This window comes from Diplotaxodon limnothrissa, linkage group LG6 (assembly GCF_057381915.1).
Source record: "Diplotaxodon limnothrissa isolate DT_005_m linkage group LG6, D_limnothrissa_male_GT1.1, whole genome shotgun sequence".
In the NCBI taxonomy this organism is placed as follows: domain Eukaryota; kingdom Metazoa; phylum Chordata; class Actinopteri; order Cichliformes; family Cichlidae; genus Diplotaxodon; species Diplotaxodon limnothrissa.
In genome coordinates this window covers 35475485-35501743 of record NC_140601.1, presented here as the reverse complement: position 1 = coordinate 35501743, position 26259 = coordinate 35475485, and the positions used below count along the sequence as shown (strand labels likewise).

At 39.0% G+C, this 26259-nt stretch overlaps 2 protein-coding genes across 2 annotated transcripts; both read left to right on the top strand.

Moving 5' to 3' along the window:
* The first annotated feature begins 4498 nt into the window (after positions 1–4498).
* Positions 4499–9645, top strand: LOC146631082 (kelch-like protein 10). The gene is made up of 5 exons (XM_085356319.1): positions 4499–4647; positions 5667–6150; positions 6719–7333; positions 8055–8204; positions 9292–9645. Exons 1-5 carry the CDS (start codon positions 4499–4501, stop codon positions 9643–9645), a joined length of 1752 nt encoding a protein of 583 aa, XP_085212445.1.
* A 2607-nt stretch (positions 9646–12252) lies between these two features.
* Positions 12253–16855, top strand: LOC146631081 (kelch-like protein 10). The gene is made up of 5 exons (XM_085356318.1): positions 12253–12401; positions 13467–13950; positions 14290–14904; positions 15627–15776; positions 16502–16855. The coding sequence occupies exons 1-5, from the start codon at positions 12253–12255 to the stop codon at positions 16853–16855; spliced, it is 1752 nt and encodes a 583-aa protein (XP_085212444.1).
* Positions 16856–26259: the final 9404 nt, after the last annotated feature.

Here is a 26259-nt window from a genome sequence, read left to right as displayed (position 1 = left end):
GACTGGATGATCTAGATTACACTAAGCCAGCAGTGTCAACAGTTAAACATGATGGTGAATAATGTTACAACTATCCACCTAGCTACCAAGCCATTTGGTTGCTAGCTACAGTGGCTACCTAACGTCATGTGACACACTCTATTAATATTAATTATTGCAAACGTTAGACATCACTTAGTTTTATTTGTTTTGTTTTTATCTTTTGTTTATGTGCATCATCAGACTTAGTATTATATTATTAAACACCCCATTCAGGTAGTACAAATAAGGACTGTTTTTGTCTTGTTTTAGAAATGTCTGAACCACCTTATGTGCATTTATCGGAACTTTATTTCTTAAATATTATTTTATTTGAGTTTCCTAAGTTTAGATTAGAGATTCTTTTAGTATTGTCATTTAATAATTGTTTGTTTTTTAGATTCTTCTTCTGATCTTGCCCCTACTGCAACTGCCCTTCTTAACAAGGAGAGACAGGAACTGACTTTTCTTAAGAAGAAACTGGAGTCACAAAAGATGAAAATTGAAGAACTCGAAGGAGAGAGTGAGATTTTCTCCGTGGTCAGTTCCTCTGAGGTCAGCTATCGTCCCTTAGAAGTATGAAACTAGACTAGTTCCATAAGCATTATTTTTTATTTTACATTCTTCTAATAAACATCAGGTAATTTATAAATCCCAGTTAAGTTCCCTTATTGTCATTGTGTTGATTAAAAGACTGCGTTTTAGTCAGTTAACTTGAAGTGTTGTGTCAGTTCATTCCTAAAGAGATCCAGAGTTCCAAATTCAGTTCAGCCAGGTCTAACTTGATTGATTCATTTTCATTGTTCATAAGATCAAAGCTCCAACTTGAACTAGTTATCATTCATTTATCATAATCTTCCTGAAACAAATTTAACAATATATATTTTATGATGTCATTCACCGATTGGCATGTAGATTATGCCATTACCCTAGTATCTGTTTCTATTCTTCTCTGTTGTCTTTGCTCTCATACACAAGTTTATAATGGCTGAATTCTCTCATTCACATATTTTAATAGTTTAAAAGAAAAATGACGTTGGGAAAACATTCATTTAGACCAGGGGTCCCCAATCCCAGTCCACGAGGGCCGGTGTCCCTGCAGGTTTTAGATGTGTCCTTGATCCATCACAGCTGATTTAAATGGATAAATTACCTTCTCAACATGTCTTGAAGTTCTCCAGAGGCCTGGTAATGAACTAATCATGTGATTCAGGTGTGTTGACCCAGGGTTAGATCTAAAACCTGCAGGGACACCGGCCCACGTGGACTGGGATTGGGGACCCCTGATTTAGACTGTAGTTGTGTCACTTCTATCCTTCTTGTTACCGCCTGCTTAGCACAGATGGGATTTGCCACAATTTTTCCCCCTTTAAAAAATACACAATAATAGGTAATTACTCTCAAGTACTGAAACTTTATGTTGTAGAGGACAAAAACATTTGCTCATTACACTATTTTTTTGATAATGTTGTAGCCTTTAAAGCAGAATTAATATTGGTTGTTTGTATATAACTTTACATATAAGGGCACATGATGCTTTTCTTTAACAAAATCCTCATTCTGTTTAAGCACACAAGCTGACAAAATCATCAACTGTGTAATTTAAATACACGGGGACTTTGACTTTGAAGCGGCGGCTACTCTGCACATCTTTGTCACTCAATGTAACCTGACGGGTGTAAAATATCTTATTTCTAAAGCCAGTCATATTCTTTTTTGCATCCTGCAGAGCAACCTAAAGACGAACCATTCAATGATCCATTTTCCTTGAATGCCTCGGAAAACTCAGATTCATCTTCCACATCTTCATCTGTATCGTCTGTGTTGTCATCCTCATCTTCATCTCCAAAGAAGTGAAAGCACAAATTAAAGAAAAAGCATTCAAGAGCCAAGAAACATGAGAAGGAGCATAAGAAGTTCCGGCAGCGCTGTGAGCAAAAGACTTTGGTAGAAAAGAGCGTACAAAAGAGGATCTTATAAATGTCACATAAAAGATAGTATTATCATTTAAAATTTTTCTACAAACTAGTCTGTATTTGCTACCTCATCTTAATATAAGGTTTGGACTGATTTTGGACTAATCATTAGAAACATATACAATAAAAGTTCCCCTCTCCTCTGGCTGACTGCTCAGTCTACCAGTAGCATGGTGTTTTGCGCCTCTGGTATTCTTGCCTAAGATTGAGCAGTATATCAAGTTTTAAATAAATATCAATATACTTTCATACGAGATATAAGATGTGTCAATATCGTTTATATCGATATAGTCTATGTTGCATTATAATTATACTTGCGGAGCCACTAGTTTGTCTCTCTTTTTTGTCCACTTTTGTCTCTACGCAACGTTACTCTGTCCCGCCTCTCTCCTTCACTGAACACAACTCCCCTTCTCTCAGCGTTTTACCTGCAGGTAGCGACAAGATTCACTCGGCAGCTATCAAAGAGGAGCTAGTCGGTAAAAAGAAAACATTTGGAGATTATTATTATTGATTCGGATTTAAAGTGTCAAATGAACAGGAGAATAATGTATTCTGTAGAGAATGTTGGGAAAGCGGTCTGACTAAAGGTTCGAGCACTGCTAGTATTTTCACCATTTACAACAGCGCCATGAGGTGTAGAATGAAGAGTGTGTGAAACTGCGTGCTGTATTCCAGACCGCGAAGTCTTCCCAGCCTCCTGCCCCTAAAAAAGCCGCCTTACAAAACTCATGTACCGTATTTTTCGAACTGTAGGGCACACTTAAAATCCTTTAATTTTCTCAAAAATCGACAGTGCGCCTTATGTCTGAATTCTGGTTGTGTTTATTGACCTTGAACCGATTTTATGTGGTACACGGGGCTCAAAAATCTGTCAAAAAAAATGTTTTAGTACGACTTTCGTAAGCTACGAAGGCGCACTGCTTGATGGCTTGTTGGGGCGTCACAGCTACTGTAGTCAGGAGCCTCGCATAGTAATACGTACTGTGCTTCAATGTGATATTACTGTATTGTGTGTCTACAAGGACCCCAAAATGGCACCTGTTAAGAGATATGCTTATGAAGCGGATTTCAAACTCAAGGCTATCAGTCACATAGTAGAACATGGGAATAAAGCAGCTGCAAAATCTATCTGTCTTTGTTATTATGCTCAGCTTCATTTTAGTTTACATTTTAACTGCACAATTGTGAGCTTTTTGTTATGCACGAAAACAATATTGTGTTATTTTTATTCACGGGGCGTTAGTATTTAATAAATGCTGATAATTTATTTCTGAGCAATTTTTTATGTACATCTACCCTGTATGTTAATAAAAGTGCCTGTGTGACATCTGCAACACATAACTTTGACCAATATCTCTCCTTTTTTACTTACTTTATGTGTTTAAAAAATATTGTCATATATACAGTATATATCATATATCTGCAAAGCTGTTCATAGGAACAACCTCCCTCCATGGTGGTCTAATCTTTATTCGGATGCTGAATTGATTGATTTATGAATTTACTGTAAAGATTTCATACATTTGTCTTATTGCAAGCAGAAGGCTGTCCTGGGATTCTTCCTGCTACTCCACTTCATTTTCGAAAACTCTAAATCACACGCTTCCCATTATAATTTTCTAATTTTAGGATGATGTTTTCATACACACATCTACATCTACATCAAACCAGGCTTGTCACATCCAACCTGCTTTTAGTCTTATATATATATTTTGTCTTATATCTTTGAGCAATTGTTCAACAGCAGATCTGCTACGCGTGTGCAGTCTGTGCTCAGGCAGGTGACTGCTTGCACCTGTCTGAGGTAACACTGTCAAGCACCGTCATTATAGCAGTCTTGTACGATATATACAGTACATATATTATAGTGTTGGTCTACAAAATTTTTCTAGAACACAAACCTGTTTTTTGTTTGTTTATTTGTTTGTTTTTTACTACTCTAGTACATCAGTAAAGTGCAGGAGCACATTTTTCCTCATGGATAAAAGTCTAATACAATCCGAGAAAACAGCTTAGCCATGAATCATATCTGTGTTTGGCACTGCCATGTATTTTTAGACTCATATTTTTAATAACAAATATTTTAGGTTGTGTAGTAGGGAAAATACCGGGGCAATAATGAAATGTATACGAAAAAAGTGTGGCAATGAGCTTGCATGCATAAAAGCTAAATGTGATATTGTAGTCCATAAGTTGACCTCTGTGAAGCAAACATACAAAATGCTGTGTGCTATCTGTGAGGCTCATTTGCAATACATTAAAACCAAATCAAAACAAAGCTTTTGAGCAATGAAAGGTTCATTTTTAAAAAAACGTAGATTTAGATTTGAAAACAATTCTATGGGGTGACTGTTGCCAAGTCATTTTGATGTCATAAGCTTCCATTCCATAATGTCACAGTTAGGTTTGATTTGGTGCTCAGAACACTTTAAGACAAACTGTATTGGATTGTAAGACAAACTTCAGACAAAAAAATAAGAAAAGCAGTCACAAAACTCAAGATGAGGGAAGAACAGCCTCCATACAAGTCGAGCTCGGTGTATAATGAACTCCGTTTTGAGGGAAAATTTTGTGATGCAATCATCAAAGTGGAGGATGTTGAATTTCCGGTCCACAAGATAATCCTGTGTAACTGCACCCCGTACTTCAGGTGAGTTGCTTACCTGATAATGGGGAGGAATGATTACCGATTTATACCCCAGGAAAATGTATTTCATGGTCTTAGTCTGTGAAACAGTGCCAACAAAAAGGAATCATGGAGCTTTTGTGATAAAAAGACGGTCACAGTCAACTGACAGATATACCCAAAACATAACGCAAACATTTGCACTTGGTGATTGCATGAACTAAATTCAGACTGTGTTGAGCTGAAGTTTCATTTATGTGTTTTATTAAGTTACATTAAAATCTTATCAAGTGTTATCCACACAGTAAAACACACCAGATTTACTAATACTAAAAAGGTTGAATGCTATTATGCAGTTATATGCTGTGCAAAAGTTTTGAGTTGCCTCTCATGTCGTTATGTTTTGCTTTGAAGTAGATGATTTTTTAAAGGTACACTTGAACAACAGTTCTCAGAGGCTTTCAAAGGTTTTGATTGGACATTTTTCACCCTTTTCGGTCCAGTCCTTGTACCTGACCATTTTCAGAGGAATGCTTTTGTTTTGTTTTTGTTTGTTTGTTTATTTGTTTGTTAAGCCATTTAATGTTGACCTATGAAAAAGGAAACAGGCTGAGATATGCCAAATTACACGATAACTAGACTGAAGATCAGTGGAAACAGGCCTTATGGAGTTGACTTAAACATTTGTCATAGAGGTACAACACTGAGTGTCTCGAATCAGCTGTAAAACATGGTGGAGGCTCTGTCACTGCATTTTGTTTGGCAATAGCTTCATATACATACTGCCAGTGTAATAAATCCAACACTCAAGCTCACTAAACATGTACAAACTCTGTTTTGGAGTTATATCCTCTACAGCAATATGGACTAGACATGAAAAGACTATCACAATAATCACATAGTAACACATGCAATCAGGCGATCATTTCCATTCCAGTCAATTGATTTTATATATTTATCCTACTTGTGCTTGACATGGTTTATTATCTTGTTGCTTCCACACCTTTTAAAATTCTCTGCTCTGTGTCCATCTCTACCCTCAGAGCTCTCTTCACCTCTTGGAGCGACCCAGACAAACAGGTCTTCAACATACCTGGCTTGTCTCCTGAGATGATGGCACTCATCATTGACTTTGCATACACTGGCAGTGTTTCTGTAACGGAGGAAAACGCAGTGGAACTTCTCATGGCAGCTGATCAACTCAATGTAATGGACATTGTAAAAATCTGCAGTGACTTCGTGGGGGAGCAACTCTGCGCAGAGAACTGTGTTGGCATTTGGCAGTTCACAAAAGTACACTTATCACCCGAACTACGTGCCAAGGCCTTCCACTACATCGTCAGTAACTTTGAGCAGGTGGTTCTTCAGGAGGAGTTCCTGCAGCTAACTGTGGAGGAACTTGGTGATATTCTTGAAAGAGATGACCTCAATGTACAGTGTGAGAGCACTGCGTACGAAGCACTTATAAAGTGGATTAGCCATGTGCCTGCAGAACGGGAACAACACCTCATCGCTCTGTTGTCTAAGGTGTATAAACTTCCATTACTACATTTAGTTTCGACTTAAATCTTCAGCATTTAAGTCATAGATTGAGTCAATCCATCTGGGTATAAGGATGCTTTAATCGCTCGAGATGTTGGTCTTTTCAGCTGTAGCCAAACCACATTTAAGCAATTCTCTTCAAGATCATTAAAACTGTATCAGAAAGCTTCACACATATTATAGAATAAATTGTATTTATTTAGTGTAGTTGCTAGGCCTATGACTAAAAACTGTCCGTAACAAGTACAACCATTCTCCCCTGTTTGTGTTCCTCAGCTTTATTTTAGTTTATGTCATTTGTTTTTTATATAAAGTTAAACTTAACACATTAGATTTAAGATTTATCTTCATCAGAACTGTACAAAGGACTTTTGTCTATGTTGACAAAAAGGCTAATGGTGTCTCACTTTGGTCTCCCTCTTGCTAGCAATAAGAAAATGAAATAACACTACGAGCATTATCCTAAAGAAGCTGGAGTTGACTAAAACTGATATAGTTCAAATTCAATGTTTCCATTGTCTAAGTCCTATTGTCTTCTGTCATCTCTCTGTAGGTCCGACTGGGACTGGTGACTTTAGACTACCTAAGGGACAATGTGCGGCTCAATCAGTTGGTGCGGACCAGTTCTGACCGTCTGTCCATGATAAAGGCTGCCATTATATTACCACAAAATATGACCAACAGACCCTATGTGTTTCGCCTCTGTCCCCATCTTGCTCGTCCCCGTCTGCCTCATTCCGTCCTGCTGGCCATTGGGGGATGGAGTGACCGTAATCCAACTAACGCCATCGAGGCCTATGATTACCGGGCTGAATGCTGGGTAAACGTAACAAACAACCTGGAGCATCCTCGTGCCTATCATGGAGCCGCCTTCCTCAACGGGTACGTCTACTCCATTGGTGGCTTCGACAGGGTGGAGCATTTCAACAGCGTCCGTAGGTTTGACCTGACCACTCGCACCTGGAATGAGGTGGCACCCATGTACTGCCGCCGCTGCTATGTGAGCGTGACTGTGTTGAACGGGTTCATCTATGCCATGGGAGGCTACGACGGGCATGTACGACTCAGCAGTGCAGAGCGCTATCAACCTGAAACCAACCAGTGGAGTCTTATTGCATCCATGCATGAACAGAGGAGCGATGCCAGCTGCACAACACTTCATAGCCGGGTGGGTAAAGTAAAAGAGCAGGAGAGAAATAGAGTAGGGTCTCAGGCACACAGGCCTAGAGACCTGTCAGCAACCTTTTGGTAACAACCAGTTGCTAGTGAAAAATATGTATTCCTCGGCTGGTTAGGGAGTGGTTGTAAGAAAGACACTGACTTCTACAAATAGTTTGTGAGTGTTTGCAGACAAGTCAGAGTATTCCATGCAAACCTCTGGTGTGCTCAACAGTCTGCTAATGACCAAAGCAAACACAAGGAGGTTTGTGGTGCAACACCTTTCTTCAATTTCACACTAGTGACACCATCAACCTCCAGCTACCACTTGCCAACCAGTCAGGGGATACACATTTTTTACAGTGAAGCGAGGTGCAAGGTACCTCACAAACTGGTTTCTAAACTAGAGTGACGAAGGCCTAAATTGAACAAAACTACACCTGTAAAACTACCTGTATGCCCGTAATAGTGATGATAAGGAAAACAAAAGTCATTAAAAGAATTAGCTTTTTTTATTTTTGAAAGGCAGGGACTACATGTCTAAATGTCAGTCTGTATCAGAAGAATTTATAGTGTTCATTGTTATGTTGATCATGTAAAAGAAAAAGATTTTCAAAAAACTTTTAAGTTCACAGAATGTAATAGCATGCAAGTAGGGAAAAACATCAACTCTTAAAAAGTTGAAATATATACTAATGTCAGGTTTTTTTGTTTTTTTTCTTTGTCTTCAGATTTACATTTGTGGTGGATTCAATGGGAACGAGTGTCTGCAGACAGCTGAATGTTACAACCCAGAGACCGACCAGTGGACGATGATCAGTCCCATGAACAGCCGCCGCAGTGGGATAGGTGTCATTGCATATGCGGATCATGTCTTTGCAGTAAGACCAGAAAGTAGTGCTGACACTTACGTAACATACAAGTCACATCTGTAATGTGCCTTGATCAGCAAGGCTGACAGTTTGGGTTAAAAATTTTTTTGCCAACTTTGTTTTGTATTTATCAATTATCAGAGATTCCTATCCTTCATGTATTTTTTTCATTTCACGATGTAAATGTGCCCCATTCCCAAAATGTTGATGATTTCACTAATGATTTCACATCTCGCATGTGAAACCCACACAGCAAAATTGGTATGGCCCGGATCTGGCCCACACAATGTGCTTTCACATGGCCCACATACCGCAAAGAATGACGGCCCTTTAGTGGCCCAGATCTGGTTTGCCAGACGTGGCCCACACATGGGCCAGCACAAGGCCAGTTGTAGATACACTGCTGGCCCTTTGCTGGCCCAGAACAATTTGAGGTGATATGGCGCTTTTCTACTCTCTACTCTCCCGGATTACTCAAAGTGCTCTATACAACCTGCCACATTCACCCAATCACACACTTGCTCTGAACTGAGTGGTTCCTAACTACATTCATACACATTCACACTCTTCACATGCAGACTGAAGGAGCCAGGGATCAAACCACTAACCTTCCGAGTCATAAAGACTTCCAAAACAGCCCACTTTTACTTTATTTTACTTTTTCTTTGTAACTCACAAGTCATTTTCACACAGCCGCTACATCCTGATCTTTTCTTGACATTCCCAAACAGAGGGACCTGGGAAAATTCAAATAGTGGAACATTAAATAGCCTTATTTTTTTAAACAAATTTGATGTGTAAACTCCATATAACGGCATGAGAGTATGTCGGGTAACTTTTCGCTTTATCCAGGTAAAACCCTAAACAAATCAGAGTAATTCCAGTAGTCAGACCACACCTAAAGCAGCATCTGATTGTGTCTGCTACATATTAAAGGCAACTTTGGACAGTATTGCAACTTAATTCTTACAGTCACTTTCTGAAGTATCTGTGCGAAAAACAGCTTAAGAAGTATAGCAGGTGCACTTTCTTACAAGGGTGCTGTGAAACTGGTTTCAACTACAGTCAGTCATTTCACCCATGCATTTACTTTTAGGTTGGTGGCTTCGATGGAAACAGACGTCTGCGCACCGCTGAGGCTTACAACCCACAAACCAATACGTGGAACCTCGTGTCCTCTATGTTGACCCGCCGCAGCAACTTTGGCATTGCGGTAATCAATGATCGCCTCTTTGCTGTCGGGGGCTTCAACGGCTTCACCACCACTTTCAACGTTGAGTACTACGACGCTTCAACCAACCGGTGGTTTAAAGCATGTGACATGGGGATTTTCCGCAGTGCCCTGAGCTGCTGTGTGGTGTCCGGACATCCCAACCTGTCTGATTACACCATTCCTCGTGACAGCCTGACATGTTTAAATGTGCCAGAAGAAGCAGCGGAGTCCACGTAACACCTTTAAAATGCAATACTGCCATGTGTCAACATCTGGGACTCCAACATGAAGGACTGAAATAAATCTTTAGAACATCAAACCGCTGGTGAACTGGACATTTTTTGTAGATATTTCAAAAACTTTAAGTGTGTGCGTGAGGAGACCGTGCACTGCAGATACTGGGTTTCATCAAGAGAACGCCATTGCAACAATAACAAATTTAAAAGAATTTTTCATTCCCTGCAAGGTATGGCTGCTGAGTAGAACGGACATGCACAAAGGGTGACCAGATCACAATAAGTCACATGTGGGACTTTTCCAAGTCCTCCTAGGTAAACACAACAAGAATAAAGGGAAGCTTTTACTCTCCCTTCTTAAGTCAGCTGGGGTTCTGTCTAGTAACAGACTTTACACTTGAGTAGGAATGTATCCACGGGTCATTTTTGAGCAATTTCTGACAATTTTTGAATCTTTAACAAATATTACACACATATACTGTGTTGCTTAACACCATCTTTTCTCTTGTGTGAAACAGAAAAATAACTCTATTTCTCAGTGTGTATTTAATGTGCTTTGTGGTATTTTCCACTATATTACATAGAATTATATATTTGTTTATGATAAAAAAGCATGACCTTCATATTTACTAAGGAAAATCCGGTCTTTATGTGTTCAGGGAGGTTGCTGTGATCTGCTCTCAGATCCGCTATCCACTGAGCATTGCTGTTATGGGTTGCGTCTTTCTCCCACATGCTCTTCCAGTATTGCTCCGTCTCCAGCCTTGGTGGTGCTGTTCTCATATTGTTCCCCTGACACTGAGAGTACACCTTGGATTGTTCTGTGGAGAACAGCTGGTTTATTCTCCTGCCTTCGATCTCTCTGGTGTACCTCTTCAAGCGACTGGCCAAGGCTTTGAGTTGTTGCTTGGCAGTTTCCAAGACCTCAGGTATGGACGGCTTGCTGTACTTCTTAGGCATCTTCTTTGTCACTGTGATGGCATCAGCCACACATGGGTAAATCAGTCCATTTTTTCACTTTATTAGTTTGCTTTGCAGTTTTCTTCATTAATATAATTCATTAATCATTTGGGTAAACCTAACACTGGTATTATGAGGCGCGCACATAGTAACATTGTGTGGTTTTTCTAAAATATTTTGTTATATTAATTATGTTTCTCTTTCTTTGAGTTACCTGGGTTTGGGTGGTGGCTGTTTTCTGTCTGGGCAAATATCGTGGCTGACAACTCTGGGAACAAAATGCCTGCTCAGCAGGACCAACCATGGGCTTACCAGGAGCAGGGGTGTTTTAGGTTTAGTTAGGTTATTCTGTGCTTAGTTAATATTAGTGTGTGTTTTTGTTTCCCCCCTATTGTGTGTAAATGGTTTGGCCAAATCATTATAAAAGCTACCCTCATGTGTCTTTGTAATTCGGTCAGTTTGTGAGTTAAGTTGTGTCTCACTTTGTTGGTTTAAGTTTCTGGAAATTACTTTTCCAGCACCTTATTGCAGTAAACCAACGTGTAGACAGTGATTTGCAAAGCTGTTCATAGGAACAACCTCCCTCCATGGTGGTCTAATCTTTATTCTGATGCTGAATTGACTGATTTATGAATTTACTGTAAACATTTCTTACATTTTTCTTATTGCAAGCAGAAGGCTGTCCTGGGATTGTTCCTGCTGCTCCACTTTATTTTACAAAGACTCTAAATCAAACTCTTTCCATTATAATTTTCTAATTTTAGGATGATGTTTTCATACACACATCTACATCTACATCAAACCAGGCTTGTCACATCCAACCTGCTTTTAGTCTTATATATATATTTTGTCTTATATCTTTGAGCAATTGTTCAACAGCAGATCTGCTACGCGTGTGCAGTCTGTGCTCAGGCAGGTGACTGCTTGCACCTGTCTGAGGTAACACTGTCAAGCACCGTCATTATAGCAGTCTTGTACGATATATACAGTACATATATTATAGTGTTGGTCTATAAAATTTTTCTAGAACACAAACCTGTTTTTTGTTTGTTTATTTGTTTGTTTTTTACTACTCTAGTACATCAGTAAAGTGCAGGAGCACATTTTTCCTCCTGGATAAAAGTCTAATACAATCCGAGAAAACAGCTTAGCCATGAATCATGCTATGTATCATATCTGTGTTTGGCACTGCCATGTATTTTTAGACTCATATTTTTAATAACAAATACTTTAGGTTGTGTAGTAGGGAAAATACCAGGGCAATAATGAAAAGTACACAAAAAAGTGTGGCAATGAGCTTGCATGCATAAAAACTAAATGTGATATTGTAGTCCATAAGTTGACCTCTGTGAAGCAAACATACAAAATGCTGTGTGCTATCTGTGAGGCTCATTTGCAATACATTAAAACCAAATCAAAACAAAGCTGTTAAGCAATGAAAGGTTCATTTTTTAAAAAAACGTAGATTTAGATTTGAAAACAATTCTATGGGGTGACTGTTGCCAAGTCATTTTGATGTCATAAGCTTCCATTCCATAATGTCACAGTTAGGTTTGATTTGGTGCTCAGAACACTTTAAGACAAACTGTATTGGATTGTAAGACAAACTTCAGACAAAAAAATAAGAAAAGCAGTCACAAAACTCAAGATGAGGGAAGAACAGCCTCCTTACAAGTCGAGCTCGGTGTATAATGAACTCCGTTTTGAGGGAAAATTTTGTGATGCAATCATCAAAGTGGAGGATGTTGAATTTCCGGTCCACAAGATAATCCTGTGTAACTGCACCCCGTACTTCAGGTGAGTTGCTTACCTGATAATGGGGAGGAATGATTACCGATTTATGTAATTCATGGTCTTAGTCTGTGAAACAGTGCCAACAAAAAGGAATCATGGAGCTTTTGTGATAAAAAGACGGTCACAGTCAACTGACAGATATACCCAAAACATAACGCAAACATTTGCACTTGGTGATTGCATGAACTAAATTCAGACTGTGTTGAGCTGAAGTTTCATTTATGTGTTTTATTAAGTTACATTAAAATCTTATCAAGTGTTATCCACACAGTAAAACACACCAGATTTACTAATACTAAAAAGGTTGAATGCTATTATGCAGTTATATGCTGTGCAAAAGTTTTGAGTTGCCTCTCATGTCGTTATGTTTTGCTTTGAATTAGATGATTTTTTAAAGGTACACTTGAACAACAGTTCTCAGAGGCTTTCAAAGGTTTTGATTGGACATTTTTCACCCTTTTCGGTCCAGTCCTTGTACCTGACCATTTTCAGAGGAATGCTTTTGTTTTGTTTTGTTTTTGTTCATTTGTTTATTTGTTTGTTAAGCCATTTAAGCTAGGAATGGTTATGGAAGGGAAACAGGGACTGTAATTGAGCAAAATGCACTGGAACTTCCATAAGGAAAGGAAACTGGCTGAGATATGCCAAATTACACGGTAACTAGACTGAAGATCAGTGGAAACAGGCCTTATGGAGTTGACTTAAACATTTGTCATAGAGGTACAACACTGAGTGTCTAGAATCAGCTGTAAAACAAGGTGGAGGCTCTGTCACTGCATTTTGTTTGGCAATAGCTTCATATACATACTGCCAGTGTAATAAATCCAACACTCAAGCTCACTAAACATGTACAAACTCTGTTTTGGAGTTATATCCTCTACAGCAATATGGACTAGACATGAAAAGACTATCACAATAATCACATAGTAACACATGCAATCAGGCGATCATTTCCATTCCAGTCAATTGATTTTATATATTTATCCTACTTGTGCTTGACATGGTTTATTATCTTGTTGCTTCCACACCTTTTAAAATTCTCTGCTCTGTGTCCATCTCTACCCTCAGAGCTCTCTTCACCTCTTGGAGCGACCCAGACAAACAGGTCTTCAACATACCTGGCTTGTCTCCTGAGATGATGGCACTCATCATTGACTTTGCATACACTGGCAGTGTTTCTGTAACGGAGGAAAACGCAGTGGAACTTCTCATGGCAGCTGATCAACTCAATGTAATGGACATTGTAAAAATCTGCAGTGACTTCGTGGGGGAGCAACTCTGCGCAGAGAACTGTGTTGGCATTTGGCAGTTCACAAAAGTACACTTATCACCCGAACTACGTGCCAAGGCCTTCCACTACATCGTCAGTAACTTTGAGCAGGTGGTTCTTCAGGAGGAGTTCCTGCAGCTAACTGTGGAGGAACTTGGTGATATTCTTGAAAGAGATGACCTCAATGTACAGTGTGAGAGCACTGCGTACGAAGCACTTATAAAGTGGATTAGCCATGTGCCTGCAGAACGGGAACAACACCTCATCGCTCTGTTGTCTAAGGTGTATAAACTTCCATTACTACATTTAGTTTCGACTTAAATCTTCAGCATTTAAGTCATAGATTGAGTCAATCCATCTGGGTATAAGGATGCTTTAATCGCTCGAGATGTTGGTCTTTTCAGCTGTAGCCAAACCACATTTAAGCAATTCTCTTCTTTTGTCTATGTTGACAAAAAGGCTAATGGTGTCTCACTTTGGTCTCCCTCTTGCTAGCAATAAGAAAATGAAATAACACTACGAGCATTATCCTAAAGAAGCTGGAGTTGACTAAAACTGATATAGTTCAAATTCAATGTTTCCATTGTCTAAGTCCTATTGTCTTCTGTCATCTCTCTGTAGGTCCGACTGGGACTGGTGACTTTAGACTACCTAAGGGACAATGTGCGGCTCAATCAGTTGGTGCGGACCAGTTCTGACCGTCTGTCCATGATAAAGGCTGCCATTATATTACCACAAAATATGACCAACAGACCCTATGTGTTTTGCCTCTGTCCCCATCTTGCTCGTCCCCGTCTGCCTCATTCCGTCCTGCTGGCCATTGGGGGATGGAGTGACCGTAATCCAACTAACGCCATCGAGGCCTATGATTACCGGGCTGAATGCTGGGTAAACGTAACAAACAACCTGGAGCATCCTCGTGCCTATCATGGAGCCGCCTTCCTCAACGGGTACGTCTACTCCATTGGTGGCTTCGACAGGGTGGAGCATTTCAACAGCGTCTGTAGGTTTGACCTGACCACTCGCACCTGGAATGAGGTGGCACCCATGTACTGCCGCCGCTGCTATGTGAGCGTGACTGTGTTGAACGGGTTCATCTATGCCATGGGAGGCTACGACGGGCATGTACGACTCAGCAGTGCAGAGCGCTATCAACCTGAAACCAACCAGTGGAGTCTTATTGCATCCATGCATGAACAGAGGAGCGATGCCAGCTGCACAACACTTCACAGCCGGGTGGGTAAAGTAAAAGAGCAGGAGAGAAATAGAGTAGGGTCTCAGGCACACAGGCCTAGAGACCTGTCAGCAACCTTTTGGTAACAACCAGTTGCTAGTGAAAAATATGTATTCCTCGGCTGGTTAGGGAGTGGTTGTAAGAAAGACACTGACTTCTACAAATAGTTTGTGAGTGTTTGCAGACAAGTCAGAGTATTCCATGCAAACCTCTGGTGTGCTCAACAGTCTGCTAATGACCAAAGCAAACACAAGGAGGTTTGTGGTGCAACACCTTTCTTCAATTTCACACTAGTGACACCATCAACCTCCAGCTACCACTTGCCAACCAGTCAGGGGATACACATTTTTTACAGTGAAGCGAGGTGCAAGATACCTCACAAACTGGTTTCTAAGCTAGAGTGATGAAGGCCTAAATTGAACAAAACTACACATTTAAAACTACCTGTATGCCCGTAATAGTGATGATAAGGAAAACAAAAGTCATTAAAAGAATTAGCTTTTTTTATTTTTGAAAGGCAGGGACTAAATGTCTAAATGTCAGTCTGTATCAGAAGAATTTATAGTGTTCATTGTTATGTTGATCATGTAAAAGAAAAAGATTTTCAAAAAACTTTTAAGTTCACAGAATGTAATAGCATGCAAGTAGGGAAAAACATCAACTCTTAAAAAGTTGAAATATATACTAATGTCAGGTTTTTTTTGTTTTTTTTCTTTGTCTTCAGATTTACATTTGTGGTGGATTCAATGGGAACGAGTGTCTGCAGACAGCTGAATGTTACAACCCAGAGACCGACCAGTGGACGATGATCAGTCCCATGAACAGCCGCCGCAGTGGGATAGGTGTCATTGCATATGCGGATCATGTCTTTGCAGTAAGACCAGAAAGTAGTGCTGACACTCACGTAACATACAAGTCACATCTGTAATGTGACTTGATCAGCAAGGCTGACAGATTTGGCAGTTTTGCTAACTTTGTTTTGTATTCATCAATAATCAGATTCCTATCCTGACCACAGGTTCAGAGAAGGCATTCTCACTCATTAATTTAACTGATTAGTGATGTTTCTGCTGCATGTATTTTTTCATTTCATGATTTGAATTTGCTCCATTCCCAAAATGATTTCACTGATGATTTCACATTTCCTCATCATTCCACTAGGGGAAATATGTTAGAGACAATTTCAAAATTATCCTCCAACACCTTTTGAAAAATAAGCCAAGTGATTAGCACTCATTCTCTTGGGACAGTACGTATTTTAGCTGTAAATTTGTCTTGCTAGTTGCCTTAAACCCACTGATTTAGTTGATTTGCTGCTATACCCTTTGGTAAAAAGCAAAGATTGTGTAGTCTCACCTTTGGAGACATACTTCTTTATTTAGCTAGCTACTCTTGAAGATTTATTTTCTATTTACACTGTCTCTATTCAAAAATGAAAAAATTATTATCAGCAGAATGCAGTGACCTTATCCTGGTGCTGACCTGCTGAAGAAAGGACTGAAACTCGAAGCTCCTTTTTGAAATAAAGGCAAAAGAGCTGTGAAGACAACTGAAAACATAAATACTTCACAATCATTTCACCCATGCATTTACTTTTAGGTTGGTGGCTTCGATGGAAACAGACGTCTGCGCACCGCTGAGGCTTACAACCCGCAAACCAATACGTGGAACCTCGTGTCCTCTATGTTGACCCGCCGCAGCAACTTTGGCATTGAGGTAATCAATAATCGCCTCTTTGCTGTCGGGGGCTTCAACGGCTTCACCACCACTTTCAACGTTGAGTACTACGACGCTTCAACCAACCGGTGGTTTAATGCGCCTCACATGGGGATTTTCCGCAGTGCCCTGAGCTGCTGTGTGGTGTCCGGACATCCCAACCTGTCTGATTACACCATTCCTCATGACAGCCTGACATGTTTAAATGTGCCAGAAGAAGCAGCGGAGTCCACGTAACACCTTTAAAATGCAATACTGCCATGTGTCAACATCTGGGACTCCAACATGAAGGACTGAAATAAATCTTTAGAACATCAAACCGCTGGTGAACTGGACATTTTTTTGTAGATATTTCAAAAACTTTAAGTGTGTGTGTGAGGAGACCGTGCACTGCAGATACTGGGTTTCATCAAGAGAACGCCATTGCAACAATAACAAATGTAAAAGATTTTTTCATTCCCTGTAAGGTATGGCTGCTGAGTAGAACGGACATGCACAAAGGGTGACCAGATCACAATAAGTCACATGTGGGACTTTTCCAAGTCTTCCTAGGTAAACACAACAAGAATAAAGGGAAGCTTTTACTCTCCCTTCTTAATTCAGCTGGGTTCTGTCTAGTAACAGACTTTACACTTGAGTAGGAATGTATCCACGGGTCTTTTTTGAGCAATTTCTGACAATTTCTGAATCTTTAACAAATATTACACACATATACTGTGTTGCTTCACATATACCATCTTTTCTCTTGTGTGAAACAGAAAAATAACTCTATTTCTCAGTGTGTATTTAATGTGCTTTGTGGTATTTTCCACTACATTGCATAGAATTAAATATTTGTTTATGATAAAAAGCATGACCTTTTTATTTACTAAGGAAAATCCGGTCTTTATGTGAGCAAGTAAAATTGAATTGAATTGAATTGAATTACGGTTGCAAAATAGCTCAAAAACTCAAAAGTGACCTGTACATGACTTAAATGTGTTTTTCCTGTAGTGGTTCACCTTAAAGCACAAATGTCAGCCTCATGATGTCACTGGAGTAAATACCAATGGGTCACCAAAGTCAGAGTCATCATCTGTGGAAGAATTTCTGTACAAAAGCCTCCGCCAATCCAGTGTCAAGACAGAGTGCATTAATTTTACAATCTATTTGAAAATAAAATCTGATATTATTGCATTTGCAATGTGGCTAGAGCCTTAGATTTACTATTTAGGAACCATAAATGTGTGTACTACTGCCACTGCTGAAGCAAGCCATCAAGCTGTTGTTGAGTCTGCGTCATACTGAGCCAAAGCGTTGGATCAAGCAACAGACAGAACAGTCGACAGTGCCATCTCTTGAGCAATGCTTTGGCATGGGTAATAAATGGTTTTACTTTGTATTCAGCATTCACACTGAAAATGGAGCTGTACTCAGTGAAACATCAATATACCATGTGAACAACAGTGTATGTGTTTTTTAAACGTAGAATTTGTTTTGAAATTACAAGGCAGAGTAAGGAAACCTGCTGCTAATACTGGCCCATTACCATATTCTTCTGTTAGCTGTCACCTGACTGCAAAAATTATTTCAAGCGCTAAGCTAATGTGCTGATATAAATCAAGAGGTCCACACCGCATCAGAAATTATACTCACTGCAGCCTGGAGGAGTGACGTCTCTCCTCACTCAGACATTGCTGTAAAATCGTGGTTTATGGGGTTGATGTGGTGAGCAGGAACTTAGGAGCCTGTCCCGTGTGACCTATGATTGATTGTCAGCTTCGAGTGCTCACCTGTGCAGCATCCAAAGATGGTGGTGGATAAGCATATTCATGGCTGCCCGTCTTGACCTTTATGAAGTAATTAAGGGCCTGAGCTCACTGAAAAGAGCTGAGTGCTCGAGTGCTCAAGTGCTCCACAAAGCTGCACTGGACCTCAGTGAGTTGCCTGCCTCACCTCCAGAAATTAGGTTTTTGAAATCCATTTCGTGTTGTCAGGGTATGGTTAAACAGCAGCATAGATACGGCATTCATTTGTTAGTAATGTTGTTAAATAATTTTTGCATTAATTCAAACAATTTTTTTTATCACAAATGAATGAAAAATGTATTTTCCTGAAGAAGAGCATTTTTAAAAGAGATACACGCTACAGAGAGCTTCTTCTCTTTACTTATGCTCTGACAGCTGTGAACGCTCAAGCGCTGCACAAACCTAAACACTGTATTTAATACTCGCTCCCTGACCTTATCTGTGAGGCTTCCAACAAACCGAACCGCTAAATTGGATGAACTTTTAAACGGGTACTTCAGAGAAACCAAGCAAGTAGATTGGGACAGGCCTTTAAATTGGAGTTGATTTTTTTGAGAGACAATTTAAATGACACTAACAAAACTCTATCAAGTTCCATGTCTATTAAGCCACTTTAAAGAAATGTTACTATTACTATCTCTGCCTTAACCACTCCCTAGAAAGATATTCTAGTCTGTTTATGAGGCTTCTGTAAACTGGGCACATAGACGCATGACAAATATCAAGCACCTGTGCCTCAAGAGCAAACAGGATTTTGAAAGTGTTTTTTTCTCCTACTAAGTAAATAAGTAGGAATGGTGTTCTTTTCTGATAAAAGTCTCCAAATACTTATGCGGGAATCTCCTTGGGACTCTCGCCACAATAAATCCTATTATTTTCTACACGCAGACTCCATCCTCTTATTCCCACCTTCAATTTAGGTGATCTGCTTCTCTAGTTTAACCATAACCCAAACTAATTACTCCTGTGGCCTTAACATGACCTTCAATAATTACTGAAATAACTGGTGACAGAAGCTTTCACTCATCATGTTTTAAGAGTCTTCCATAGGTTTCCTCCGAGAGGCTGTTAATTGCTCGAGAAACAATGGGTGAAGCAAAACTGGTGATTAAAGCAGAACATAATATTGTTTAACAACATCATTTCTTTGAGTTTAGATTGTAGCCAATTTGCCTGAATTAAAACCTTCTGTTCCAACATCATAAAACTGATCCATGGATAGTAATTTTAAATGAAACAACAAAGTAAAACGTTAAGTCAGGATTACTGTAATTAAGCCTAAGAGAAATCTGTCACTCTCTCCTGTTGGATTCCTGTCAGTTGTAAAGCTACATGTAGCCCCACTCTGCAAGTCCAGCACGTTTTGATCAGCAGGCTAACAGGCAGGAAAAGATTAGGAGTGCATCATTAATAATAGCTCTATTTGGTTTCCAGTGTATGTCAGTACAGTGAGCAATGCGAAGAAATGGTGTAACCAGATGTAACTGAGCTCAGACAGATTTACTAATTAAACTGCGCAACAGCTGAGTAAAGGGGCTACCTTTACTTTGTAAATCCAGCTGAGAAAGGTCAGTTTATTTTATTGTTATTGCAACAGTAAGCAGGGGCTCCACCAGTTTTACTTTTTACTTTTGTGCAGACTCTGATTGTAAATTTCTTATTATAATTTGCATAATATTTAGATTGCAGTTGAGGTGAAAAAAAAAAATGCATTCTGAGTCTTTAGCTAAACTGTTTTTCTTGATGCTGATGAAAAATGTCATGAGGTTTAGGTAAGGGTGAATTCATTAGATATTCACAATGCTGAGACGTTCCAAGTCCCCTTACACTACGTATGCAATGGTGGTGTTGTTGACAACTGCATAATATGAAACTTTGAAAGGCTGCAACCTGAGGGAACTGTGGGATAGCATTATCACCTGTCCTTTGACAAAAGATGGTTCTTCCCGTGTTAAAAGAGATAAGGAAGGAAGCACCGGAAACCCTTCTTTAGCATTTAGAAAGTTCGACAACCTCTTGTCAAGACTGCCACTTAGATACTTCTGGGTCATTTCACTCAGTTAGGAGGCTTCCTAAGCAGAGGAGACTATTCAACCAGAACCTAAGGCTTCACTTCTGTGCAGAGGGAGCAGGTGGTGATGTGTTATCCACTTTAATGTACAGTTTATGGTCAACATATCTTCCTTGAAAACGGTTTAACCTAGGTCTGAAACCATTACATGTTTTAATACTGACCTATAAATGAGGCAAAAGGGAAGAATAAATGACATACTACACTGCCAAATTTAATAAGGACACTAAATAAAAAGTTTATTCTGGGTAATGGTTATTTCTTCAGTCAGACTCACTAGCCAGTTTGATCTGACTGGTAAAGAATTAAGCTATGAGTGAATTATGAGTGGACTATTTAGCTGTGGTATCATTACAAGAAAAAGGAACTACGCATCCCAGCAGGTGAACAGAAAATGGATTCAACTTTAAACAACTTCTTTCTAGAAACAAGCTAAATGCTGATCTGACATGGAGTGAATATTGTTGTGGGCATTTTTCTTTCCATGTCTGCTGTTTGTCTACATCTGTGCAACTGGGTGGAAAGCTGAATGTGATAGCCAGCCGGCCGGGGCTGTTGACCTTGGAGGACTACCTTCTGGCAACAGATCTGCTTCCTGCATTGATTTTTATTTTCATGGCTGGGTTATTTGGGTTTCTACCCTCGAGTCTCAGCTCAGCTGCCACCAAGGTCAGTTGGGGAGAGAAGGAATCTGTTTTTGTCTCCATTAGTTTCACACCATAAGTAGATATGGATATGTTGTCAGAATCTTTTTATCTGCCTACTCCACCTGCAGTTACCTCCAAAAGCTCTATACTGCCTTTCTATTTTTCTTTATGTTTCCTTTCTTTTTGACTTAGGGAAGAAATTATGCTAAATTAAGTTTCTTTATTTACCAGAGTAACAAATGAAGACTTACAGGTAAACAGTTTTAAATGTCAAAAAATTGCAAATTTCTTGATGTGGGATTTATATAAGTTACAAAGTAACAAATGCATTTTCCTAGACAGTGAAGTACCTGATGACTTCTAATTTTAGCCTTCATGCTAACTATGTTGACTTATAAAAGAGGACCAATCTCATAAACCTTTGAAGGAGATATGCAGTGCAGGAAAATCAAGAATGTAAACCAGTGGATTTTATTTCAAGGTTAGGCAATGCATGCTCTCTTTGATCATTACAATAGATTTATTCAAAGTTCTCAGATGTTTTCTTGACTATACAGTTCTATGGGAGAGATGATGACACAGGGATGTACATGCCTTGAGTTAAACAGGCACTTATGTTATCATTGCACTAAGCGCCACCTGGAAAATGAAAGACCCTGTTTTCATGATTACAGCATAGACTGAAAAGTTGACAGGGATGAGAGACAGATGTAATTAACACCAACACACACATACACCCACCAGCTAAAATTTGATGTCTTGAGAAATTACGCTAAAGCCTTTTTTTTCTGTAACACAGCTCACCGTGGGCACTGGATAAGCTTGAGCTGTTCAAGATACAAAGCATGCATTTCAAAAAGTGATATATGGTCTGATCCAACATCAGCTACTGAACAATCTGTGCGAGGATGACTGTATACATCATGTGTATCCAATCAAACTTCAAGGATGATGAACAGACCTCACGTCCTCCAGATCTCACCGACAGGGACCATAACTCTTAATAATGCAAACTGCTTCGATTCGTCTTCCAGTGGAAAACATGACCTTCCTTTGACCTTCTTCCAAGTCACAAAAATCAGCCAAAGCACAGAGTATGTCACCTTCCCACCTCTGCTACTCTTCACCTAGAACTGTCCAGTTAGGCCTAACCTCAATTTTCCATCAATACAAAAGCGGCCTGGGGCCAAGTGAGCACGGCTAAGAAAAGATCAAAGAACATGTTGCACCAGCATGCATACACAGATCTCTCTGTCTCTCTCACACACACACTGTTCCTGGTTGTCAGGCCTTTCACACACCTTAAGGCACTGAAAAATGATACTTCCCCATGCCAACTACTATTTTATTTTCTCTGCAAAGGATTAACAAAGAAATTAGGATGCATAGCATGTCCAGTCTTTTCTTCACTCTCCTTTTTGGCACTCTCCCTTTTTTCTTACAGGTACGTTTGCCTTCTAAAAGTTACTCACAGATTCACATTCCCTTTTGTAACAGAATCAGTTAAAACACAGTAACTAAAGGACATACTTAATTGACTACATACCTATTGCAAACTGAAGTTTCTCACTGACTCGCTATTTACCTTAAACAAAACTATCTCTGTTCAGTTTTATATCCCACTTGGGCATTTCGGGTTGTGTAAAGCTGCAGCATTCCAGCACACACACATTAAACCAGACAGTAAAATTGTGACAAATTACTCCACATTGCTGATGGAATTTAAAGCACCTATACTGAAAATTTGTTTGTGTGGAGGGTGGGATTAAGCAACACAGCGCTGACTAAGGCACGACAACAAATGCTGCTTCCTTAATAATTAACAAGGCCCTAAACCATTTTGCCCCCCTGTGTGCCTCTCTTCAAACTGCCCAACTGCCACACACACGTCACTACTGTGTTCTTCTATTTTTTATACATCTACATTACACTGCATATGAACAGATCCATCAAGCCTCCATCGCCAGATGGGAGTGCATATGCTCCTGCTGTACATGTTTATGTGTTTTACATACAACAATACCCTCCTAATGTCACACTTTGCATCACTCTTATGTGTGCAGGCATAAACACGTTAATGTTAATTTTCTTTTCAAATAAGTCAAATTGTTTCTATTTTTCTTATTGATAAAAATGACAAAACTCGTGAGGACAGAGGTCATTGCAATGTTATTTTCCATTTAAGGTTTGTCATGAAGTGACATGCACTACCGTTCCTGGGAGACATTAGCTAAGCAGGATCAGCCATATGGGGCCGTTCAGAGGGAGATCAGTTTTTCCCCTGGGTTATACGGGCATAGTAGTGTTGAAATAAACTTGCTGCCATCTAGTGGATGCAGAACGGCAAGCACAGCTGCAGAAATCATGGATTTATATAGTGTCAGATTTGATAGTGTCAGTGTATCACATTTGGGGCATGTTACTTTCCAATCAGAAGCACTATTAAATGGATAATTATGATGTAATAAAAAAAAAATAATACAAGTAATAGTTTTGTGTCTATAAAGAACAACATTTAGGTTAACAAGTTATTAAACAAGACTACTTATTTAGATTACTTTCCAGCATTACTTGCACTTTTTTCTTACATTTATAGATTTTCATTTCTACAGGGAGATCCTTAAGATTGAAAGTCTAACAAAAAGAGATGTTAAAAAAGGGGGAAAAAAGGAAAATGAAACCCATGACATACTTTTTATTGCTTATTGTTTGAAGCAGGCCCAGCTCACCTGGGAGGTGGCGTTTTGTAATGATCCCTGGCGAGTGATTGGCCTACTGTGCCTACGTGCCAATTAACTTTGAATGGGCCAATGGATGGAGGCTTGACACCTGAAAGACAAGAGCAACCAAAAAACAACAACAGAGCCACTTATCGTGACATGTAACACTTATTAACATCTGTATCAGATTTAAGTGATTGGTTAATCTCAAATTAAGTTCTTAAACTGTACTTTAATATGACATGCCATTTTAATCCAATTACCTTTTAGGGCTAGTAAATTGTGCAACATTTGATACAGTGCAGTTGTGCTTGAATAATGTGTACACACGCATCAGTGAATAAGAGGGATACAACTGCTGCAGACATTAATAAATGGCATGACACTATTAAGTCTTATTACCACATGCACATGAGATTCATGAGCCTCAAATAAAAGCAAACCCTCACTGTGGCTGAGACATAGGACTCATAAAAATAAAGAGGTAACAAAAGCACAAGGGGTGGGGAACAAATCCAAAAAGAGACAAAGCTATCAGAAAGGAGAACATACAACTTGATGAAGGACACAAGAAAGATGACTCGGCTATATACACATACACACACAAAGGGCTGATTATAGATTAGACACAGTAGTGTGAACAAGATACTGGCGCATACATTCAGTAGGTGATAACAATCAGGGAACAGACACGATAGAAAATAAAAACTAACAGGGCACAGAATAAAAGCTTTTAAAGTAAAACTGAAAGAAAAACCTGAACGACTGACAGACATGAAATGGGAAACATGGGAACACAAGGGCCAAAGCGTAAACAAGGAAAAGTGTAAAAATAGGAACACTGGGAGCAACAGCTGAAACTAATATGGGGAATGAGGCAAAGGTAGTAAAATTAAACACAAGACACAGGAGACAATGAACTATCTCGGTAAAACAGGAAGTACATAACAACTGAAGAAAGAGAAACTGTATTAGAGAGAACTATGAACTAAAGATCCAAAATATTTAAAATGCAAAAAGTAATAAACGTGACAAAGAACTGATTAGATAAAAACTATGAAACAAGAATTTAAAGTCATTCAAAAGACTCAGATTATGTTATATTTTGTATAGTAATTCACTGAGAAAAACAAAATGATGTAAGAACAGTAAGTAAATCATCATATCACCATCCCATTGATAGCTAAATTGTAAATCATTCCAAAAATTAAAGATAAAAATTAGGCTAAAAACGTGCTCCCATCGATTGTTCCAAGTTCTCCCTTAATTTTCCTAACAGAGAACTAAGAATCCCAGACAGAAAAAAAAAATCAGAGCTTGGGACCAAATCTTGGGTTACATTTCATTTCTAAATATCTGAGTTCCTACAGTTAATTTACAGAAAAAACCCATTAAGTCTCATTTGAATAGCAGAGGTAATGTGAGTGAGAAAATTGTTGTAACATCATGTACTTTACTGGAAAATGTGTGATACAGAAAAATCAAATCTATTCAGTGTTTTGGTGTAAGCCACACTGGCTGGTGAGCTATCCAAAGTGTATGCAACTTTAATGGATGGGTGGATCTTTTAAAAAGCCGCTACTCACCTGTAAGTGGCTCCTGGACAGCCATGCTGAAGGATGAGTCTGATAGTTAATGCCTTGTCAGGAGCATCATGAGTTGTAGTTTTTGGACTTTATGCGTTTGTTTTACTGTCATAGTTTATTGTTTTGTTCAAAAGTACACGGTGTGGAAGCGATTACTCAAAAATATCTTCATGCATACATGTAGAAACAAGTTTTACCATATCATGCAGCCAAGCTTAATGACCTTATTCATTCAGATTCGTCCAAAATATCAAAATATATATAAAACCCCACAAATATTAATGGCCCATTTATTGTGTTCAATTCCTTATTGCAATTATTGTGCAAGCCTGTTTACAAAAGTCTAAACAAAATGTAAATTCGACAAAACACAATGATTTTCAAATTATTTAAACTCTGTATTTAACTGAAACGAGTATGAAGACAACATACCAAATATAAAAAAAACACATGCTCCAGTTGCCCGTTCTGTTTTTCACCATACATTTATTGCTGAGTTTTCGGGGATGACGGATGAATTAGAAGGACCCTCTTACTATGGTGTGAGCAGCGTGCGTGCAAAGCTTTCAAAAACTTGTTAAATTTAGGTAAAAATTAAGATAAATTGTTAATAAAAATGTCCCAAGACACTGAGCACCAATGCACTGCACTTTTTACAATCGTACAGCAGAGGGTGACACAGGTCTATTTAGAGAAAACATGTACTGATGTCTGTCATGCATTCATATGATTGATTTGTAATCTCATAAAAATACAAAGATTGAGTAGAATATTCTTTGCTTGCGTGTATCAGAGCTTTCTTAAAATTTGCATTAATAATATCACCAAAA